The sequence below is a fragment of the Schistocerca nitens genome, chromosome 2, assembly GCF_023898315.1.
Source record: "Schistocerca nitens isolate TAMUIC-IGC-003100 chromosome 2, iqSchNite1.1, whole genome shotgun sequence".
Classification (NCBI taxonomy): Eukaryota; Metazoa; Arthropoda; class Insecta; order Orthoptera; family Acrididae; genus Schistocerca; species Schistocerca nitens.
In genome coordinates, this window is record NC_064615.1 from 26,359,301 (window position 1) to 26,377,713 (window position 18,413).

General features: G+C 42.9%; 1 protein-coding gene across 2 annotated transcripts in view; it reads left to right on the forward strand.

Moving 5' to 3' along the window:
- LOC126235683 (brain-specific angiogenesis inhibitor 1-associated protein 2-like) overlaps nucleotides 1–18,413 on the forward strand; it is a 960,968-nt gene that overhangs the window by 931,562 nt on the left and 10,993 nt on the right. The window contains exons 10-11 of one of the 2 annotated variants that reach the window (XM_049944419.1): nucleotides 947–1,151; nucleotides 17,399–17,613. In XM_049944419.1, the coding sequence (XP_049800376.1) occupies nucleotides 947–1,151; nucleotides 17,399–17,613 (420 nt within the window). Of the gene's footprint in view, nucleotides 1–946; nucleotides 1,152–17,398; nucleotides 17,614–18,413 lie in introns of those variants that run through there. The other variant, XM_049944420.1, reaches the window with a different exon arrangement.

An 18,413-nucleotide genomic window follows, 5' to 3' on the forward strand; every position in this document is an offset into this window, starting at 1 on the left:
TACTCATAATGGGATACTAAAGGATGAATGAAGCAGAAGAAACTGCTTTATGCTACATTATGATGCATCCTGACCATCACATCATATGATGGAGAAAAAAATGATAATGAAAAATGTGTATTCTGAACCTATAAACCATAAAAGTATTGACATAAATATGTAGGTCTCTGCAGTTGGTGTCAAGACAATTAATATTCATCTGGTGTTTTACTGCCTAATTGCCTAAAATATAAAATACTTTAAAATATGAGAGGCGATTGAAATTATTAAGCTGCCTGACAACATTAATGCAGAGGATCACTACAAACTGCCAGGATCCTGGCTGCCATCTCTCCAGGTCTAACAGCCCATGAGTGGGACAGAAACCTCACTGATTATGGACATGACAGCCTAAACAAACAGCTGTATAGGAACAGTCAACGTATTTCCATGCATGCCAGGAAGAAAATGTGCCCACCAGAAGCCAAGTGATGATCTTGAGCATCAACGATCATCAACAAACTGGATAGTCCTACCCTCTCCCTCTCATCATGCCTAGCCTATTATATGCTCATGCCAATAAAGCCCCAGGAACATGAGGATTTCACACTGATAGTTTGTGACAAATTGGAGAACCTTTCCTCCAGTAAAATGAGTCTTACTCTCAGGTACACCATTGCAGTATGGTCAAAATGTTGGTTTTATAGTTTTAAGGTAGTTTACATTTCAGATAATAACACAGTACAACACCCAGAAGAATTTTAATCATCTATAAAAGTGTTCAGGAGGTCATAAGAGTTGACAGTCTCAGGAGAGTACAAAATAAGATTGGTATGAGAAATGGACTACATATAACAAACAATTTAACTGGCATTATGATATATTTACTTTAATTTGCAGTTTGAATGTTTTTCAAAGGCAAATCAGAGTAACCATTTCTAATTACATCCACTTCTTGTTTTTTCAGTTCACCAACAGACAGTGCTTGCCTTGATGCAATCAGCAATGGAGCAGCAACACCAGCCCATCACAGAGGTGGCAGCAGTAGTCCTCCGGGTAAAGCAGGCCACAGCCCCAACCCTTCTCTTAGCAATACCCACTCTCGTGCCCCTGCACCACAGTCTGCTAGAGTAGGCTCTCCCCCTATGAATCACCGTCCAGTAAGAAGACAGGTGCGTTACATGGCTTTTGCGTAGTTGATGAGTGGCATAATGGGAATACTAAACATTACATTCCACTGTAAAAGAAATATTTTCTGATAAGATACATTTTCATGGTTAGAAAACCACAAGCAAGCATCTTGACTACTGTTACTGACTAGTTTACAGAATTAATTACACAGAGTAACAAAACACAGTCGTTTTTCATTCCTAAACTATGATAATGTAAATGATCATAGTTTGAATGGTTAACCTTCCTTGTATCTGCTAACCTAAAACTCATGTATTAGGTAAATTTACAGTCTAAATTTCTACTACAACATATTATTCAGGGAGGAATGACGCATTTGTGGCATAAAGTTACACAAGATTTAACACAAAATAGTTTTTCTGTTTTTGTAAGTTATTATTGCTGGAAACTGGGAAGAGAGGGCACAAAACAAGTTGTAGCCTTTGATTCTACAAGGCAGCAATCAGACAAGCATAGTAAACAGCTGTGCACATTCTGTTTGAGCATAAAGGAAGTTATCACATAGACTGGATAGAAGCTATGCTACAATGTGCTTTTTTTTTTATCTGTCTATCCAATTTATAACGTATAGCTGGTAAGTATGGGATTTCTCTTTCCATGCTTATTTTCTTTCCAGAGTTTTCACTAATCATATAAACGTATGTCACCCATCTCATGTGTCTTGCATACCAGGTGGAATAGTTTTGTCATGGTATTGTTAGTTCTGACAAAATGTTGTCTACTACAGGGTCCTTGTTTCAACTTAGCTCTTTCAGTGCTCTGTCAAATTCTTCTCACAGTATTGTATCTCCCATCTCACCTTCATCTATGTTCTCTTCCCTTTCTACAATACTGCCTTCGAGTTCGCTTCCCTTGTATAGCCCTCTATATACTCCTTCAACCTTTCAGTTTTCGCTTCAGTGCTTAGCACTGGTGTTTCATCTGAGCTCTTGATATTCATATAGTTGCTTCCCTTTCCTCCCAAAATCTCTTTATTTCCCTATGGGTGGTATCTGTTTTCCACTAGTGATGTATGCTTCTAATTCCTTACATTTGCACTCTAGACATTACTACTTAGCCATTTTGCACTTCCTGTAAATCTCATTTTTTAGAAGTTTGTGTTCCCTTTTGCCTGCTTCATATACTACATATTTATATTTTCTCATTTCATCAATTAAATTAAATATTTCTTGTGATATGATACCCAAGGATTTCTAATAAGTCTTGTATTTTTACCTGTTTCATCCTCTGCTGCTTTCACTATTTCATCTCTTGAAGCTACCCATTCATCTTCTACTGTATTCCCTTCCCCAGTCAGTCACTGCCAAACATTCCCTCTGAAATTCTCAATAACCTCTGGTATTTCAATTTATCAAGATCCCATCACTTTAGTTTTCCTTTTTTTCTGCTGCTTCAGTGTCTTACAGTTTAAAATCTGGCTTCAAAATCTCTACCTCATCATTATATAATATTATGGAAAGGATAGATTGCTACTCACCACATGGTGGAGATGGTGAGCTGCAGACAGGCACAACAAAAAGACTGCTAAAAAACTAAGCTTTCGGTAAAAGACTTTCTGAAGTAGACAACACTCACACACATTCACACTAACACAACTCACACACATACATGACCACTGTCTCTGTCACTGTCTCTGGCCAGACTGGCCTCAGCACTTAGAGACAGAGTCATGTGTGTGTCCGAGCTGTGTTAGCATGAATGTGTGTGAGTGTTGTCTACTTCAGAAAAAGGCCTTTTGGCTGAAAGCTTATTTGTTTGGGTGCCTTTTTGTTGTACCTGTTTGTGACTCAATGTCTTCATTGCATGGTGAGTAGAACTCTACCCTTTTCATAATACTGTCACTATTCCAGCCTGGATTTTCCATTGTTTGATTTTACCAATACGTAATCAGTCTGAAGCCTTCCTTGTCTTTCCTGACTCTATGGGAGTGATACATAGGAGGTTGTAGTAGATCCCTACCTTCATCACCTAAAGTAGTTTTCTAGAAACTTTCTAAGTGGGCATTCTCTAGATAGTTTACATCTATTTCCAAGCATCTACCAATTCACTTGTTTCAGCTTCTTCATGACATTCTCCCATGAGTCAAACAAACCTGTGACCATTCATACTGCCTTTCTTTATATCCATTCAGTATCCCCCATTAGTACCATTTGGATGAGTCCAAAACATTTGAGCAGTTTTCTATTATAGGTTGCACAAGTGTTTGAATATTTTGAATGCAATCTCATTTGTAGACTGAGTGCAGTTACCTAGTGTTCTATCAATGTTCCCCAGCCTGCCCTTGGCTTTCCCTCTGCTGAGACTATATGATTGTTCACTTTCATATCCCTACAAATTGGTACACACAAGTGTTTGTATGAGTTGATAGATTCCAACAGTGACTCACTGATGCTGCAGTCATAGGATACTACATTTTTCGTTTTTTGAAGTGCACAATTTTACATTTCTAAACATTTAATGTGAGTTATTAACCTTTGTACTTTGTACCACACATATCAAGCTTCAAGTGAATATTTGCGCACCTTTTTTCAGATGGTACCTTGCTATAGATAGCTACATCATCTGAGATTACTGTTAATATTGTCTGCAAGGTCATTAATATACAACATTAACAGTAAGGATCCTAACACACTTCCCTGGGGTGCATCTGAAGTTACTTCTACATCTGTCAGTGATTCCCCATCCATGACAACAAGCTGTGTCCTCCCCACTAATAAATCATCCATCCAGTCACAGATCTTGCTTCATAACCCTTATAAATGATTTTTGATAACAGGCATTTGTGTGGTAGTGATTCAATGCTTTTTGGAAGCCAGGAAACACTGCATCTGTCTGTCTGCCTTCATCCGTGGCTTTCATGATGTGATGTGAGAAAAGTATGAGTTGTGTTTGACATAATCAATTCTTTCTTTATTTATTTATTTATTTATTTATTTATTTATTTAAACAAAATACATTATGGTTGTCATGAAGGTGTCATTTCTCTTTAGGATACTTTCAGGATGAGTTCTTTCAACCTATCAAGTTTTGTCATAATTGTCATTACTCTTTGACTTGTGGTGTAGAGCGCCATAAATATCGATATTTGTTCTGTGCGCAAGTGTGCTATCTTTGAGGAGAGGGCTTTGGGGCAGGATGTTGGACGCTAACAGCAGTTAGCCTCCGGACTTGTATCTGTGTAGAAGCCAAGTGAGAATAAATTTGTATATGAGAGAATTCTAGTTGTTTACCTACAACTATACCATATTCCCGCACTGGTGACCCCGTTTCTGCGTAATACGCGTCCGAGTTACCGCCCGAAGGTTATTTACGCGCCTACCACGTCGGGTTTCTCCACGATCGCGAGAGCCTTTGTTCAGCTCCAGACAATGGCCTTTCAGCATTCACCGCCGCCCGGATTCCAGCAACATCTCTCCAGCACTCCTGCCGTCGTAGTGGACATGCCGCAAGAATCTTCGGAATCCTTCAGCCAGAACATGCAGTGGAATTCATCGAGTGCTGCCAGTTTCTTCCAACTGCCAACGGTCGTGGACTCTGGCTTTGTTAGCCTGGACCTTCCCACGTGTTCTCCACAGAGTGTTGGTCGGAACATTCCTACTCCTGTGTCGAACACACAATTCAATACAGTTCGTGGTGTCGAGCGAGGTTTCGCTACTTTGGAAAATCCAGTAGTAAATTCAAACTCGAATCAGCTCCTGCCACATGTGTATCCTTCCGCGCCGGCTAGTCAACAGGTGTTCAATGCTCGCCAAACAGTAAATATCACACTGAGTGTGCATCCTAGTGGACGTGTGTGGGATCCTTGTATTGCTTCTAATCAGGTCAACAATTCCGTGCTGAACAGTAATTACTCCGACATCTACAACCAGCCCCACCACTCAAGGTCGAGTGAATACTGTGTGCATAACGGACATTCACCGGCATGCTTAAGCACTTGTGGCTTCTCTCTGAGCTAGCACGTCAATGAGAATGCACATTTTGACTACGATCCTCACACCGTTCGAGCGTCTGTCGCTTCTCAGCCGCCCCCCCCCCCCCCCCCGGCGTCAAGTGAATTTCGCGATTCCCGCATTATGGGATGCCAATAATTCGGACTCGCAGTCTTCTGCATGCTCTACTTCCGTCCGAAGTAATAGGTGCACCTCCGCAGTGACTGCAGTGCCGAATCTGCTGAAATTACCAGACTTCAAACCCACTCACCCGGAGTTCTGGTTTAACCTGGTTGAGCAAACATTCAATGTCTGTGCTTTGGACGACGACACATGCTTTGCCTGCCTCATGAACCATCTTCACGACCGCGTCGATTTAATTTACGATCTGGTCAAAGCAGCCCCCCCCCCCCCCCTAGCAGGGAAGTATGCTGTGGCGAAACAGACGATACTGGAGTGCATATCTAAAACAAGGAGAGAAAATGTGCGACAGCTCATCTACAAAGAGCGTCTCGGCGACAGGTCTCCGTACCAGCTGTGGCGGTGCATCCATCTTCTCGTCGATGAGCAAGTTATGCCTGATGACACGCTTGCAGAAATCTGGACTGAAAAGCTGCCTTTGCCTGTCCAGACTGCAATCTCTGCGTATGAGGATAGGCCAGTAAATGAACATTTACGCGCCGCCGACAGAGCATACTCCGCCAGGCAACGTGAGCTCCGTGCACTGACTGCATTCTGGACGTGACCGCACTAAGACGCTTTCTGACGCCACGCCCTTGTCTGGTGCTACTAATAACAAGTTTGTTAAACTAGCCGCCATGCCTGCACCTTCAACTCCCCGCAACGACAGTGCATCGGCCTCTGTGGAAGACTCTGGGGCACATACTCTGACACCTAGCAACTACCCACAGGAGCACAGGCCCGCCCAACCTTACTGTTTCTTCCACGCGAGATTCGGGGAGCAAGCTCGCAAATGCCAGTCACCGTGTTCTTACCCAAACTCCAACCGCAGGTAGGCTACAGTGCCACCTCCTGCGATGTAAACAACGGGCACCATCCCACGTTGCACTCCGTTTCGGGCAATAACAGTAAGTGTGGTCGAGTCTATGTTCGCGATTTACGATCAGGTGTATGTTTTCTGGTAGACCCTGGTGCAGACGTCTCTTTGCTGCCGGTTCGCCTAGCAACCAATAAAGTGCAACCACACAAAACAGTACTTCGTGCAGTGAACGTATCTACCCTACAGTGTTCGGGTTCCACTTTGTATACAGTGAAACTTTCGCTCGAGTGCAAGCTGGAGTGGACGTTTCTAGTGTCAACAATTGAAGAACTTATTCTCAGAATTGATTTCCTCAAGCACTATCAGTTGTCACTAGATTTTGTGCAAAATACTGTGTTTTACCCCTCCCTTAACAAACATACTCCTTTCGTTTCGCCGAGTGACAGTTCGGCTAACACCAAACATGTGTGCTGTGCTAAGAAGTGTGTAAACCTATCCTTGGAGCTGCAATCTTGGACAAACAAGTGGCTAGTGGAGTGCGCCAAGTCTTCGAAGTTGTGGATGGAACGTAAGGAAATGCTGCTGCATCTCCGCGACATACACCATGAGTTGGCCTCCACACAACAACGCCTCGCGGCACTACAAGCAGACGACTCGTCGGCTACAGACAAGATCAGTCCGTGCCAATCTGGTGTTCCCGTGCCCGCGCACGTTAACGACAATGTTGTGATCTCTGTAAACTGTGTCAGCACCCCGTTTTGTAATGATAGGGTATGACCGGGTGCTCATGCTCCTTGCGTTCTGAATGGACAATTAACTTGCCAAGCTCGTGGCAATGAACTACGGCCATTTGCTGTCCGGCCATGCCCACTCGTGCCTACAGCGCTCGTAGCGGCACGGCCCGCTACCAAGAACCAGTGTACCAACCTCGCCCATGTTAACACGTGTGCGGCCTTTACGCAGCCTACGAGTGGGTGGCACACCTGTACTTCCGTGCCCTCAGCGCCACAGCTTGGCCCGTCCGCCACTGCCTGCTCCGCTTCATGGACATCTGACTGTCATGCCGCACCACGTATTGCAGTAGTCACTAATGGCACAGTTCATCGGTTACGTCTAACCAATTGGCCGCCCATATCGCAACGCCCACGCCGCCTCAAGCCGGAATTTATGAAAATTGCAAAAGAACAATTGGACGATCTGTTACAAAAGGGAATAATTGAACCTTCTTCCGGTTGCTGGGCTAGTCCTATCCTGTTTGACCAAAAGAAAGACGGTACTTGGCGTATGGTCGGAGACTATAGGCGTTTAAATGCCCGCACCATCATTGATAAATATCCGGTTCCACACATTGCAGACTTCAATCATGCGCTCGCAGGTGCAAAGTACTTCTTTGTTTTAGACTGTAAGCACGCATTTCATCAGATTCCTATGGCTCCGAAGGACATTGAAAAGACTGCCATAACCACTCCCTTCGGGCTGTTCCAATACATATTTATGCCGTTTGGGTTGAAAAACGCCCCCCAAACGTGGCAGCGTTTCATCAATCAAACTTTATCCCATCTAGACTTTTGTTTCGTATACATGGACGACATATTGGTTTTCGCTTTTACTTTAGAACAGAGTGAGGAGCATGTTCAAGTCGTGACGGATATTTTAGCAGCCGCTGGTATTGAACTGAACAATAAAAAGACTTAATTGCACCAGTCATCCGTCACATTCCTAAGTTATGTTGTGTCATCGGACAGTCTGACACCACCACAGGACAAGATCAAGCCTGTTCTCGAGATGCTACGCCCTCAGACCTATAAGGAATTACGCAGGTTCATCGGAACAGTTAATTATTACCGGAAACATTTGCCAGCCTCTTCTGCGGTGCAGGCTCCTCTCCCAGATGCTCTCGCTGGCCCACAAACTTCTGGCACCCACCAGGTACCATGGACACCAGACATGGACAAGGCATTTAATGAACTCAAACAGCTGTTGGCCTCCGCTATCTCTATTGCTCACCCATGGGCGGACGCCACAATGTTTATCACTACTGACGCTAGTGACAATGCTATTGGCGCAGTACTGAGTTAGACATACAACGATGTTACGACCCCCCTGCAGTTTTTCTCAAAAAAGCTAAACAACGCGCAGAAGAAATACTCAGCATTCGACAGAGAATTACTTGCAGTTTACGAGGCTATAAGACACTTCAGAACTGATGTTGAGGGACGAGATTTCTATGTGCTCACTGATCACAAGCCGTTGGTTCCTGCCATAAAAAATCCTGTGGCTGATTCGCCCCCACGACGCTTTCGTCACATCGATTACATCTTGCAATTTACAAATGAAATTCGCTACATCCGAGGAGCGGACAATGTGGTCACTGATTTTCTCTCGCGTGTTGGTGCTGTCACAACCTTAATTGACTTAACGGACCTACCTCGGTTGCAATCGGCAGACCTTGATACCATGCAGTTAATTTCAGACCACAGCTCCTCTCTCCAACCGGTACGCTCTACTTTCCCTGGCATATCTGACTTAGTGTGGTGTGATGAATCGACTGGTACGTTGCGGCCATTCATTCCTAAGCCCCTTGAACGCCAGGTCTTTGACAAACTACACACATTAGCACACCCCAGTGTCAAAGCTTCCACCTGTCTGGTAACTGAAGGGTTTGTCTGGAGAGACATGCGCCGTGACTGTCAGTCTTGGGCAAGGGCATGCATGGTGTGTCAACAGAACAAAGTTTCCAGGCACACTTCTCCAACCCTTGGCTGTTTTGCCCAACCGCCAGGCCGGTTTCACCATGTTCATGTCGACCTCGTAGGCCCTTTGCCCCCCTCCGAGGGTTTCCGTTACTTGTTTACAGCTATTGACAGGGTGACTCGGTGGGCTGAGGCTGTGCCTATTCCGAACATTACCTCTGAGACAGTAAGTCGAGCACTCTTAGATTCGTGGATCTCTAGATTTGGCTCACCTGTTTACCTCACCACTGACCAGGGGCGACAATTCGAGTCTTCAGTTTTCTCTGACTTATGTAAAATGTGTGGTATTGTCAAAATTCATACTTCTGCATACCACCCCCAAAGCAATGGGCTTGTCGAGCGATGGCATCGCACCTTAAAGTCTGCCCTGCATTGCCATGACTCACTATGGACAGAGGCATGGCCCTTCGTGCTCCTTGGCCTTCGTGCGACTTTCAAGGAAGACCTCAAGGGTTCCGTAGCCGAGTTTGCGTATGGCCAACCTCTGGTTTTGCCTGGAGAATTAGTCACTCTGACCCCACTTCCATGGCCCTCTGAACTCCCTACACTTCTCGAGCGGGTGCGCTTGCACTGCAGCAAAATTCAGCCGCCACCTCCGGCTGCTCATACACCTCCGCGCGTGTACATACCGCGCACGCTAGACTCTTGTGAGTACGTGTTTCTCCGAGACGACTCAGTCAAAGCCCCGCTTCAGTCACCCTACACAGGTCCTTACAAGGTCGTCAAACGCTCGGAGAATAACATGGATCTCCTCATAAAAGACTCTGTAACCACGGTCTCACTCAACCGAGTGAAACCAGCTTTCATTGAGCCTCAGGTGAACCTCCCTGATTCTGCCCCTATTTCTCCCACTCCTGCTTCGAGCGGCCATCCATCTTCCCACACCATGCATTCGGGTATTGATTCTCCACAGCGCGCTTCTCTGCCGAGCACTGCTCCTTCTCCGCGTTCATCTAATTCGAGTGGCCAATCTTTTCGGAGCTTCACTCCTCTCAGCCCTCACAGTCGAACTGCCAACCACTCCTACCATTGTGTTACCATCTTCGTGTGACAGCTCTTTGTCATGCCGTTCAATCCACGCTGGCTCCTCCTTGCCTTCGGTCACGCTCCCTCGTCTGTCAGCTGATCGCCCGAGGTTGTCTCCTGTGCAGTCCAGTGCACCTGCCACCCCCCCCTTAGCAGATGCTTCCCCCTGCCATGGCTTTCCCACACCTCCCTGCCTCCCTACCATTGCTCGTACAGGTGCCATCCAAGAATTCACAACACATGTGCACCCTGATGACATACATAAATTATCTGTTGTCGTAGATGGCGATACGGTGTGCGTGGTACTCGCGTGTGACAATACTGAGGGAGGAAGTGCAGAATCTCGTGTGGTGCGCTGCTTTAAATTGAGCAGAAGCACTGCGTGTGGCAATTTGTGTGTCTTTGTTAGGTCTTCTGGCAAGGTGATTCTCTGTCTGCCAGCTGACAAAGTGCTACACCTCTACTCCAGGACGGGATGTCGTCTTCAGCAGCTGGCGTCGCTTGCTGACTTCACCGTCGATGTACGGGGTTTCACCCCCTGGTCTCCTACCAGTCAACCACTTCCGCCTGATGTAGAAGAACTGTGCGTTACCTTCCTAACTTCTCACCCCCCCCCCCCCCATTCACAGGGGCGTACTCCATACTGGGCGGGGGAGGCTATGTGGCGTAGAGCGCCATAAATATCGATATTTGTTCTGTGCGCAAGTGTGCTGTCTTTGAGGAGAGGGCTTTGGGGCAGGATGTTGGACACTAACGGCAGTTAGCCTCTGGACTTGTATCTGTGTAGAAGCTAAGTGAGAATAAATCTGTATATGAGAGAATTCTAGTTGTTTACCTACAACTATACCATATTCTCTCAGACTTATTATTTATTCAATATACCAATCAAATCTTCACCATTATTCTATAGTGACACATTTCAAAAACTTTCATCATCACCTTGCCTGTACAGTCCATCTGTAGAACTCATCTACTATCTTTAGTCTGTCATTACCTCATCAGTTCTCATAGCATTGCCTGATCTACATTGACTACATTCCAGTACCCTCATTTCACTGTTGTTAATGTTCATCTTATAACCTCCTATCAACATCTTATCCATTCTGTTCATCTGACCTCCCAAGTCCTTTCCTGTTGCTGACAGAATTATAATATCATTGACACATCTTAAAGTTTTTATTTCTTCTCCCTGAACTTCAAGTCCTTTTCCAAGTTTCTCCTTGATTTCCTTTACTGCTTGCCACTTGTAAATGTTGAATAATGTGGGGGTAGGCTATATTGTTACCCTCTCGGCTATTGCCTCCATTTCATACTTATTACTTTTGGAAGTGCAGTCTGGTTTCTGCATAAGTTGTTGCTTCGTAAATTTCATCCATAATGGCTTCAAAATTTTAGTGTGTATTCCAGTGAATGTATTCAGTAGGGACCATAAAAACAGTAACCAATCAAATAAATATGAAAAAAAAGTAAATATTGGGAAAAGGATATATTAGAGTACCATAGCAAGAACTTGGGTTTATAATGAGAAGCTCAACCACAGTGATTTTTATTTGGTCCCATTTGACTACAGTACATTTTGTACGGAGTAAGTACCTCTATGTCATGGTATTTTAGGTTGGCAATGTAGAATGTAACTTATTTGTAGTAATGGTCAGTAAAACTGGTTAGCTTCACTGCAAAAGTATTTCAGTATAAGTGTGAATCAAATGTAAATTGGAATTTTTATTTTGCATGCCTTTTTGTAGATGAAGAGCATCATGATCTCTGCTTACTGTTGCTTTCATTTCCAGTGACATTTCTGCACAGTTAGAATATTGTTGTATCATTTCTTTGGTCAGAATCGCAGGGTCAGAGCAAAAGGTACCATCATCTTTTGCACAGTGGATTATAATCAAGTTTTTCACAGGAGAGTGTGAAACTTTCCAAAATTTTGAAAACGTTAGTGGCACAAATAGGGGACAACACCTTGAGAAAGGTTTTACTGGGATGGAAACGGTTGAGAATGCTGCTCATTAGTTCTGCCAGTCTCCCAATGGGGAAATTCCTTACAACAGACATTTTTTTTTTTATTTTAAAGTTCTTCTCAACACTTTTCTCTTCTCCACAAACATCATACCATGAACTCAGCATACCATCCCCAATTGTTGGATCAAACAGAATTTACATATCATCAGAAAAGTCATGGATTTCCAATCTAGGATGTGATCATGCTTCATGACAATGCTCAACCCCACACAGCTGCCTACAGCAAAAAAAAGGGGATTTTTCTGGACTACATTAGAACATCCTCCATACAGTACACACTTACCATTCTGTGATTTTCATTTGTTTGGGCCACTAAAGGAAGCAGTCAGACACAGATCTGATGGCAATGGTACCTTTCAGCAGTCTACATAGAAAAATAAGTTCATGTGCATGAATTTTTCTGAAACTAAAATAAATTTATAGAAAAATCCAGAATATTTGATTCACGCTCATACTACACCACTCCTTTTCTTAAAATATTTCAACCAGCCTGGATTTGCAAAAAATTCAATACTGTACTTGTTTGTTTTGGAAGCTCTTTTCAGCAACTGAGGTCCTGGTATGAATTCATTCTGAGGCCTAGCTTGTTTGTACTAAACAGACAACACTGTCACTACATCTTTTTGTTTAGCCATTCTTGTAAGCTTTTCCCTGGTCTCAAACATACTGTGCTTGGCATCACAATTGGATATGTATTTTGTAATTATTGTCAACAGTGTAGACTTAGCAGTGCTAACTGTCTACAGCTTTCTATTTTCTACCTCTGTTAGTCATCAACTGCCTTAAGCTGCCCTGTCTTCATATTAAGTGAAAAAGTAATTTCTTTTCGTCCTGATTGCCCTGCCTGTGCCATACACTGTTCCAGACTGTGTTTAAAAGATACAAAAAATCCAAAGAATTTGACACAGGGTTCACTGATTTTGATATGTATTCAGTAACTTTGTCATACTCAACACGAATTTCAATAACTGAAAAATGACTTGACAATGTCAGTACCCAAAGACAAATGGCAAAATTTGCTTTGTTTGTTCAATCTACAAAAATGAGTCAATAAATCTGGGTGATGTCACAACTGCAGAAAACAATTATATTTCTACGAAGCCTTTCGCGACGAATTTCTTGAATAAAAATCTCTCGGTGTACATGCCGCATCAATTTTGGATAAAACTCCAAGCTTTCGACCACTACCTCCATGGTCGTCGTCAGGGCTAAAACTGACTGTCGTGAGCTAGCGAGGTTCCCACTTTTATATGCCAAGGACGGCTTCTGATTGGCTGGAATACGTCATAGCAACAGCGATATGGCGCGTAGTGAAGTGGTGCCCTCTACTTCCATAGATGTAGTTTCTATCCTGCGTTGCTTGCAGTGCCATCCCTTGAATCAGGAGGTAAAGTGCGAGAAGTTTTTCTCTGCGATTTTTCTTTATGCAGTGCACTCTTCCAAGTGTTGCTAAGTGCATAGCCGTTGTCTCTGTTAAAGTTATTATCGCTGAGTCTAATTTCGACTGCTTCCCGGATCACAGAGTCCCATTAATTCGATGCGTGGGCTATTACTCTGGTTTCTTCAAATAAAATCTTATGCTTGTTAAGCAGGCTATGTTCAGCCACCGCTGATTTTTCCAAATACCTGTATTTTAGGTGGCGCTGGTGCTTGATGCAGCGGTCGGCAACGGTTCTTACAGACTGGCTCACGTAATTCTTGCCGCATTCGCAAGGAATAGTATAAATTCCCGGCACTCTCAAGCCGAGGCTATCCTTGACTGATCTCAACATTTCCTTAATCCTCCTAGGTGGTCGGAAAACTGGTTTTATTCCTTGCCTCTTCAGGACTCTGGCTATCTTGCTCGTTGTAGCACCGCAAAAAGGAAGCCACGCTATGTGTTGGTCCTCTTCTTGTATATGGCTGGCATCGTGTCTTACTTTCTTGGACAAAACTGATTTAATTTCACCGGCAGAATAACCATTCCTCTTGAAAACAGTCGTCAAATGGTTAATCTCGGGAACGAGGTGGTCCTTGTCGGAAATAGTCCTGGCTCTGTGTATTAAAGTATTCAGCATAGCTCTCTTCTGAGATGGATGATGGAAGCTATGGCTATGCAGATATAAGTCTGTATGGGTTGGCTTCCTGTACACAGAATGGCCCAGTCGTCCATCCGGCTTTCGCTCTACCAACACATCTAAAAAAGGTAACTTCCCTTCCTTCTCTACCTCCAATGTAAATTTTATGTTTGGATGTACACCATTTAAATGTTCGACGAACTGCTGCAGCGTGTCGCTGCCGTGTGGCCAGATTAAAAAAGTATCGTCGACGTATCTCTGCTGATGTTTGACTTAGGCGGCTTGGATGTCGCTAAAATCCGGCTAGTAGCAAGCCTTACATCGTCCGCTGCTTCTTGAGGAAGATGACGAACTGCTTGTTGCACTCCACTAATAATCTCAACCACCGGTAACTTACGTGGAGCTGGGGCAAAGTTCAATCATTTACTGAGAGCCGAGATGGTAGCTTCATCAAGTTCCTTGTCAGAGAAGTTGATAACAGTGCGGTGAATGCCGTTGGACCCAGTAGTTTCTTGATCACGATTAAGCCGCTCAAATTTATCGGCCTGTTTCAGAAAGATGAAGATCTAGTTGTTCTACCTGCTGACAAGGGGAACGCCACAGTAATCCTCAATGCTACAGATTACCACAAGAAAGTTGGATTATTACTGGAGGATAGCACATACCGGATTCTCAGACGGGATCCCACATCGGCGCTCAGCAGGAAGACAAGGGAGCTACTAAAAAACTCTGGCCTCTCCGACGAACTGGTGAAGAACTTACGGCCGAGAGCACCTAGGCCACCAAGACTGTACGGTTTGCCAAAGGTTCATAAGGAGGACGTCCCGTTGAGACCGATTGTTAGCGCTATTGGCTCTCCTACGTACAGGCTTGCAAAACACTTAACTAAATTGTTGGCGCCTATAGTTGGTCACTGCCCACATCATATTAAGAATTCAAAAATGTTTGTTGATATCATAAAACAGATGAAGATAGGCCCAAGTGATATCATGGTCAGCCTCGACGTGGTTTCTCTGTTCACCAAAGTACCTGTGGATGACACCTTACAACTGTTGGCTGCTCATTTTTCCTCAGAAATTTTGAAGTTGTTCCGGCACACCTTGACGACCACTTACTTTTTATACAGTGGAAATTATTATGAAATTACGGATGGAACAGCTATGGGTTCGCCGTTGTCACCAGCTATAGCGAATTTTTTCATGGAGGACTTTGAAGAACGAGCGTTGAACAGTGCTCACTTCCGCCCATCATGCTTCTACAGATACGTCGACGATGCTTTTTTAATCTGGCCACACGGCAGCGACACGCTGCAGCAGTTCGTCGAACATTTAAATGGTGTACATCCAAACATAAAATTTACATTGGAGGTAGAGAAGGAAGGGAAGTTACCTTTTTTAGATGTGTTGGTAGAGCGAAAGCCGGATGGACGACTGGGCCATTCTGTGTACAGGAAGCCAACCCATACAGACTTATATCTGCATAGCCATAGCTTCCATCATCCGTCTCAGAAGAGAGCTATGCTGAATACTTTAGTACACAGAGCCAGGACTATTTCCGACAAGGACAACCTCGTTCCCGAGATTAGCCATTTGACGACTGTTTTCAAGAGGAATGGTTATTCTGCCGGTGAAATTAAATCAGTATTGTCCAAGAAAGTTAGACACGATGCCAGCCATATACAAGAAGAGGACCAACACATAGCGCGGCTTCCTTTTTGCGGTGCTACAACGAGCAAGATAGCCAGAGTCCTGAAGAGGCAAGGAATAAAACCAGTTTTCTGACCACCTAGGAGGATTAAGGAAATGTTGAGATCAGTCAAGGATAGCCTCGGCTTGAGAGTGCCAGGAATTTATACTATTCCTTGCGAATGCGGCAAGAATTACGTGAGCCAGTCTGTAAGAACCGTTGCCGACCGCTGCATCGAGCACCAGCGCCACCTAAAATACAGGTATTTGGAAAAATCAGCGGTGGCTGAACATAGCCTGCTTAACAAGCATAAGATTTTATTTGAAGAAACCAGAGTAATAGCCCACACATCGAATTACTGGGACTCTGTGATCCGGGAAGCAGTCGAAATTAGACTCAGCGATAATAACTTTAACAGAGACAACGGCTATGCACTTAGCAACACTTGGAAGAGTGCACTGCATAAAGAAAAATCGCAGAGAAAAACTTCTCGCACTTTACCTCCTGATTCAAGGGATGGCACTGCAAGCAACGCAGGATAGAAACTACATCTATGGAAGTAGAGGGCACCACTTCACTACGCGCCATATCGCTGTTGCTATGACGTATTCCAGCCAATCAGAAGCCGTCCTTGGCATATAAAAGTGGGAACCTCGCTAGCTCACGACAGTCAGTTTTAGCACTGACGACGACCATGGAGGTAGTGGTCGAAAGCTTGGAGTTTTATCCAGAATTGACGCGGCATGTACACCGAGAGATTTTTATTCAACAATTATATTTGTTTGTCTGTGAAGAGAACATTTTGCTTTAAACAGTTATCGTTTTGTGCTAAAAGATAAAAAGCATGAAATTACATAATATTTTGTTTTGTCTAGTGGATTTTTCAATTTGAGTGTTTTCACATTAAATTTTTTTCTTCCAGTTCATTTCACGTGCACTGAATAAAATAACTGTAAACACAAGAGACTATTTTTTTAAATGTAGAAGCTTTATATGTGTACTGCAATTTATTTCCTGGTGTAATATTAAAGTTCTAATAAAGGAAAGTAATTAACCTTATGGTTTTAATTACCAGTTAAAATTAACTGTTTTGTTCAATTCTGAATGTAATGATACTGGTTACATCAGTGTTTAAAAACAGACAATTTCATAAAATATTCAGATAATTTCAGCTTCATAATTTTTCACATGAATACAAAAAAATAACAGCTGTGTATTTTAATATGTTCTAACACGGCAATAACAAAGCAGAAATCATAAAAAGTGCATTATTTCACAACATTCAGCCTTTATTTTCATTCTCTTCCATTCCAAAATTTTTATGGAAATTTTTCATTTTACTGCTGCTTCTTGTTCCATCCACAGTCGCACGGCATACTTATTATTATCCTCTTTTCATGGAATCATTTACAGTTAGGTTTATTTGAATTCAATATTCCACTTTTTTAGCTATCTGATACACCTTATATTTATGTAATGGTTAAAGAAGTTGTTGTGACTACAGAGCCATTGTTTGACACAGAATGTAGCAGTTCCTTGGTTCTCACACTCTTTTTTAGTAAGATAGGAAATTTACAAGATTCATGTTACATCTCCATGAATCTGTGTTAAATGGTACTCCCTAAACCTCACTGTACAGAAGAAGTGGAGCAACTGCAAAAATTTTTAACATTATATATAAAATATCTTTGGTACATAACAGTTGTTCAGAGTTGTTAATTTATTTAAAATGTCTTAATTTTCTTGTTTCAGCCTGGTCACAATCAGAGTGTTCCTACCCATATTAACATCGGACCTCCACCAAATCTTCCTGCTCCAGTACCAAGACGCAAGTTACCCCCACCACCACTGCCCCCTCTTAGAACCACAGGGGCAAGCACCAGCCTCCACAGTAGCAATGACAGTGGCTTTAGTAATGACCCACCACCTGCTCCTGAAGTTGATTACTCAGATGATGAGACTTCAAAGTAAGTACAACCAAATTAGCTCAATATAAACTGTTAATTGAGTATTAAGGGTCAATGAATATTTCTGTCTTTAGAGCCAGCTGCACACACAAGATCCACATTTTTTAAACTATTTCTATTTGTTTGGTTTGATGGATGATGACTTCATCTTAGCACACACAGTTCATTGATAATGTAACTAAATTTTCTGAAAAATATGAGAAATAATTATTAATAGTAATTCAGAGTAATTTAGTACTTTTCATTGCTATTCTTGTAGAACAAATAATTGACTGGGATTTGCCTTTCACATCAATACTTTTATGTTTAACAGTTTTAGAGCTATACATGTTCCAGCTCAGTTAAGCTGTCATCAGCAGATGTTCTTATTACATAATATGAAATTTCACCATCATTCCTACCATTGATTAGACACTTTCATGATCCTTGAAATTATTCTGAAATGAACTGTTCACACGAATATTTGCATACGTCTACTGTGGTGAGGATGATCGTGTTTCTCTCTTGTATACAGTACAGTTACATTAAAATCTTATATTATTATATGCAGTGTCTGACAAAAGAAGTGGAGCATCCAGAATGGGCACAGGGAACAAAATGAAACTTCATTGCTTGAGAGGATTTGTGATGATTTTCCAGTGATTACAATATCAAGTCAAATTTACAATGTATTTGGCAGTATGAACATTATTATGAGTCCCTCTCCCACTTGGATGCAGGCATTAATTCAGCTGGGAGGGTGTCACAAACCTGTTTTATCTTTTCATGGGGCACGCTGGCCTACAACTCTTGTAACTAGT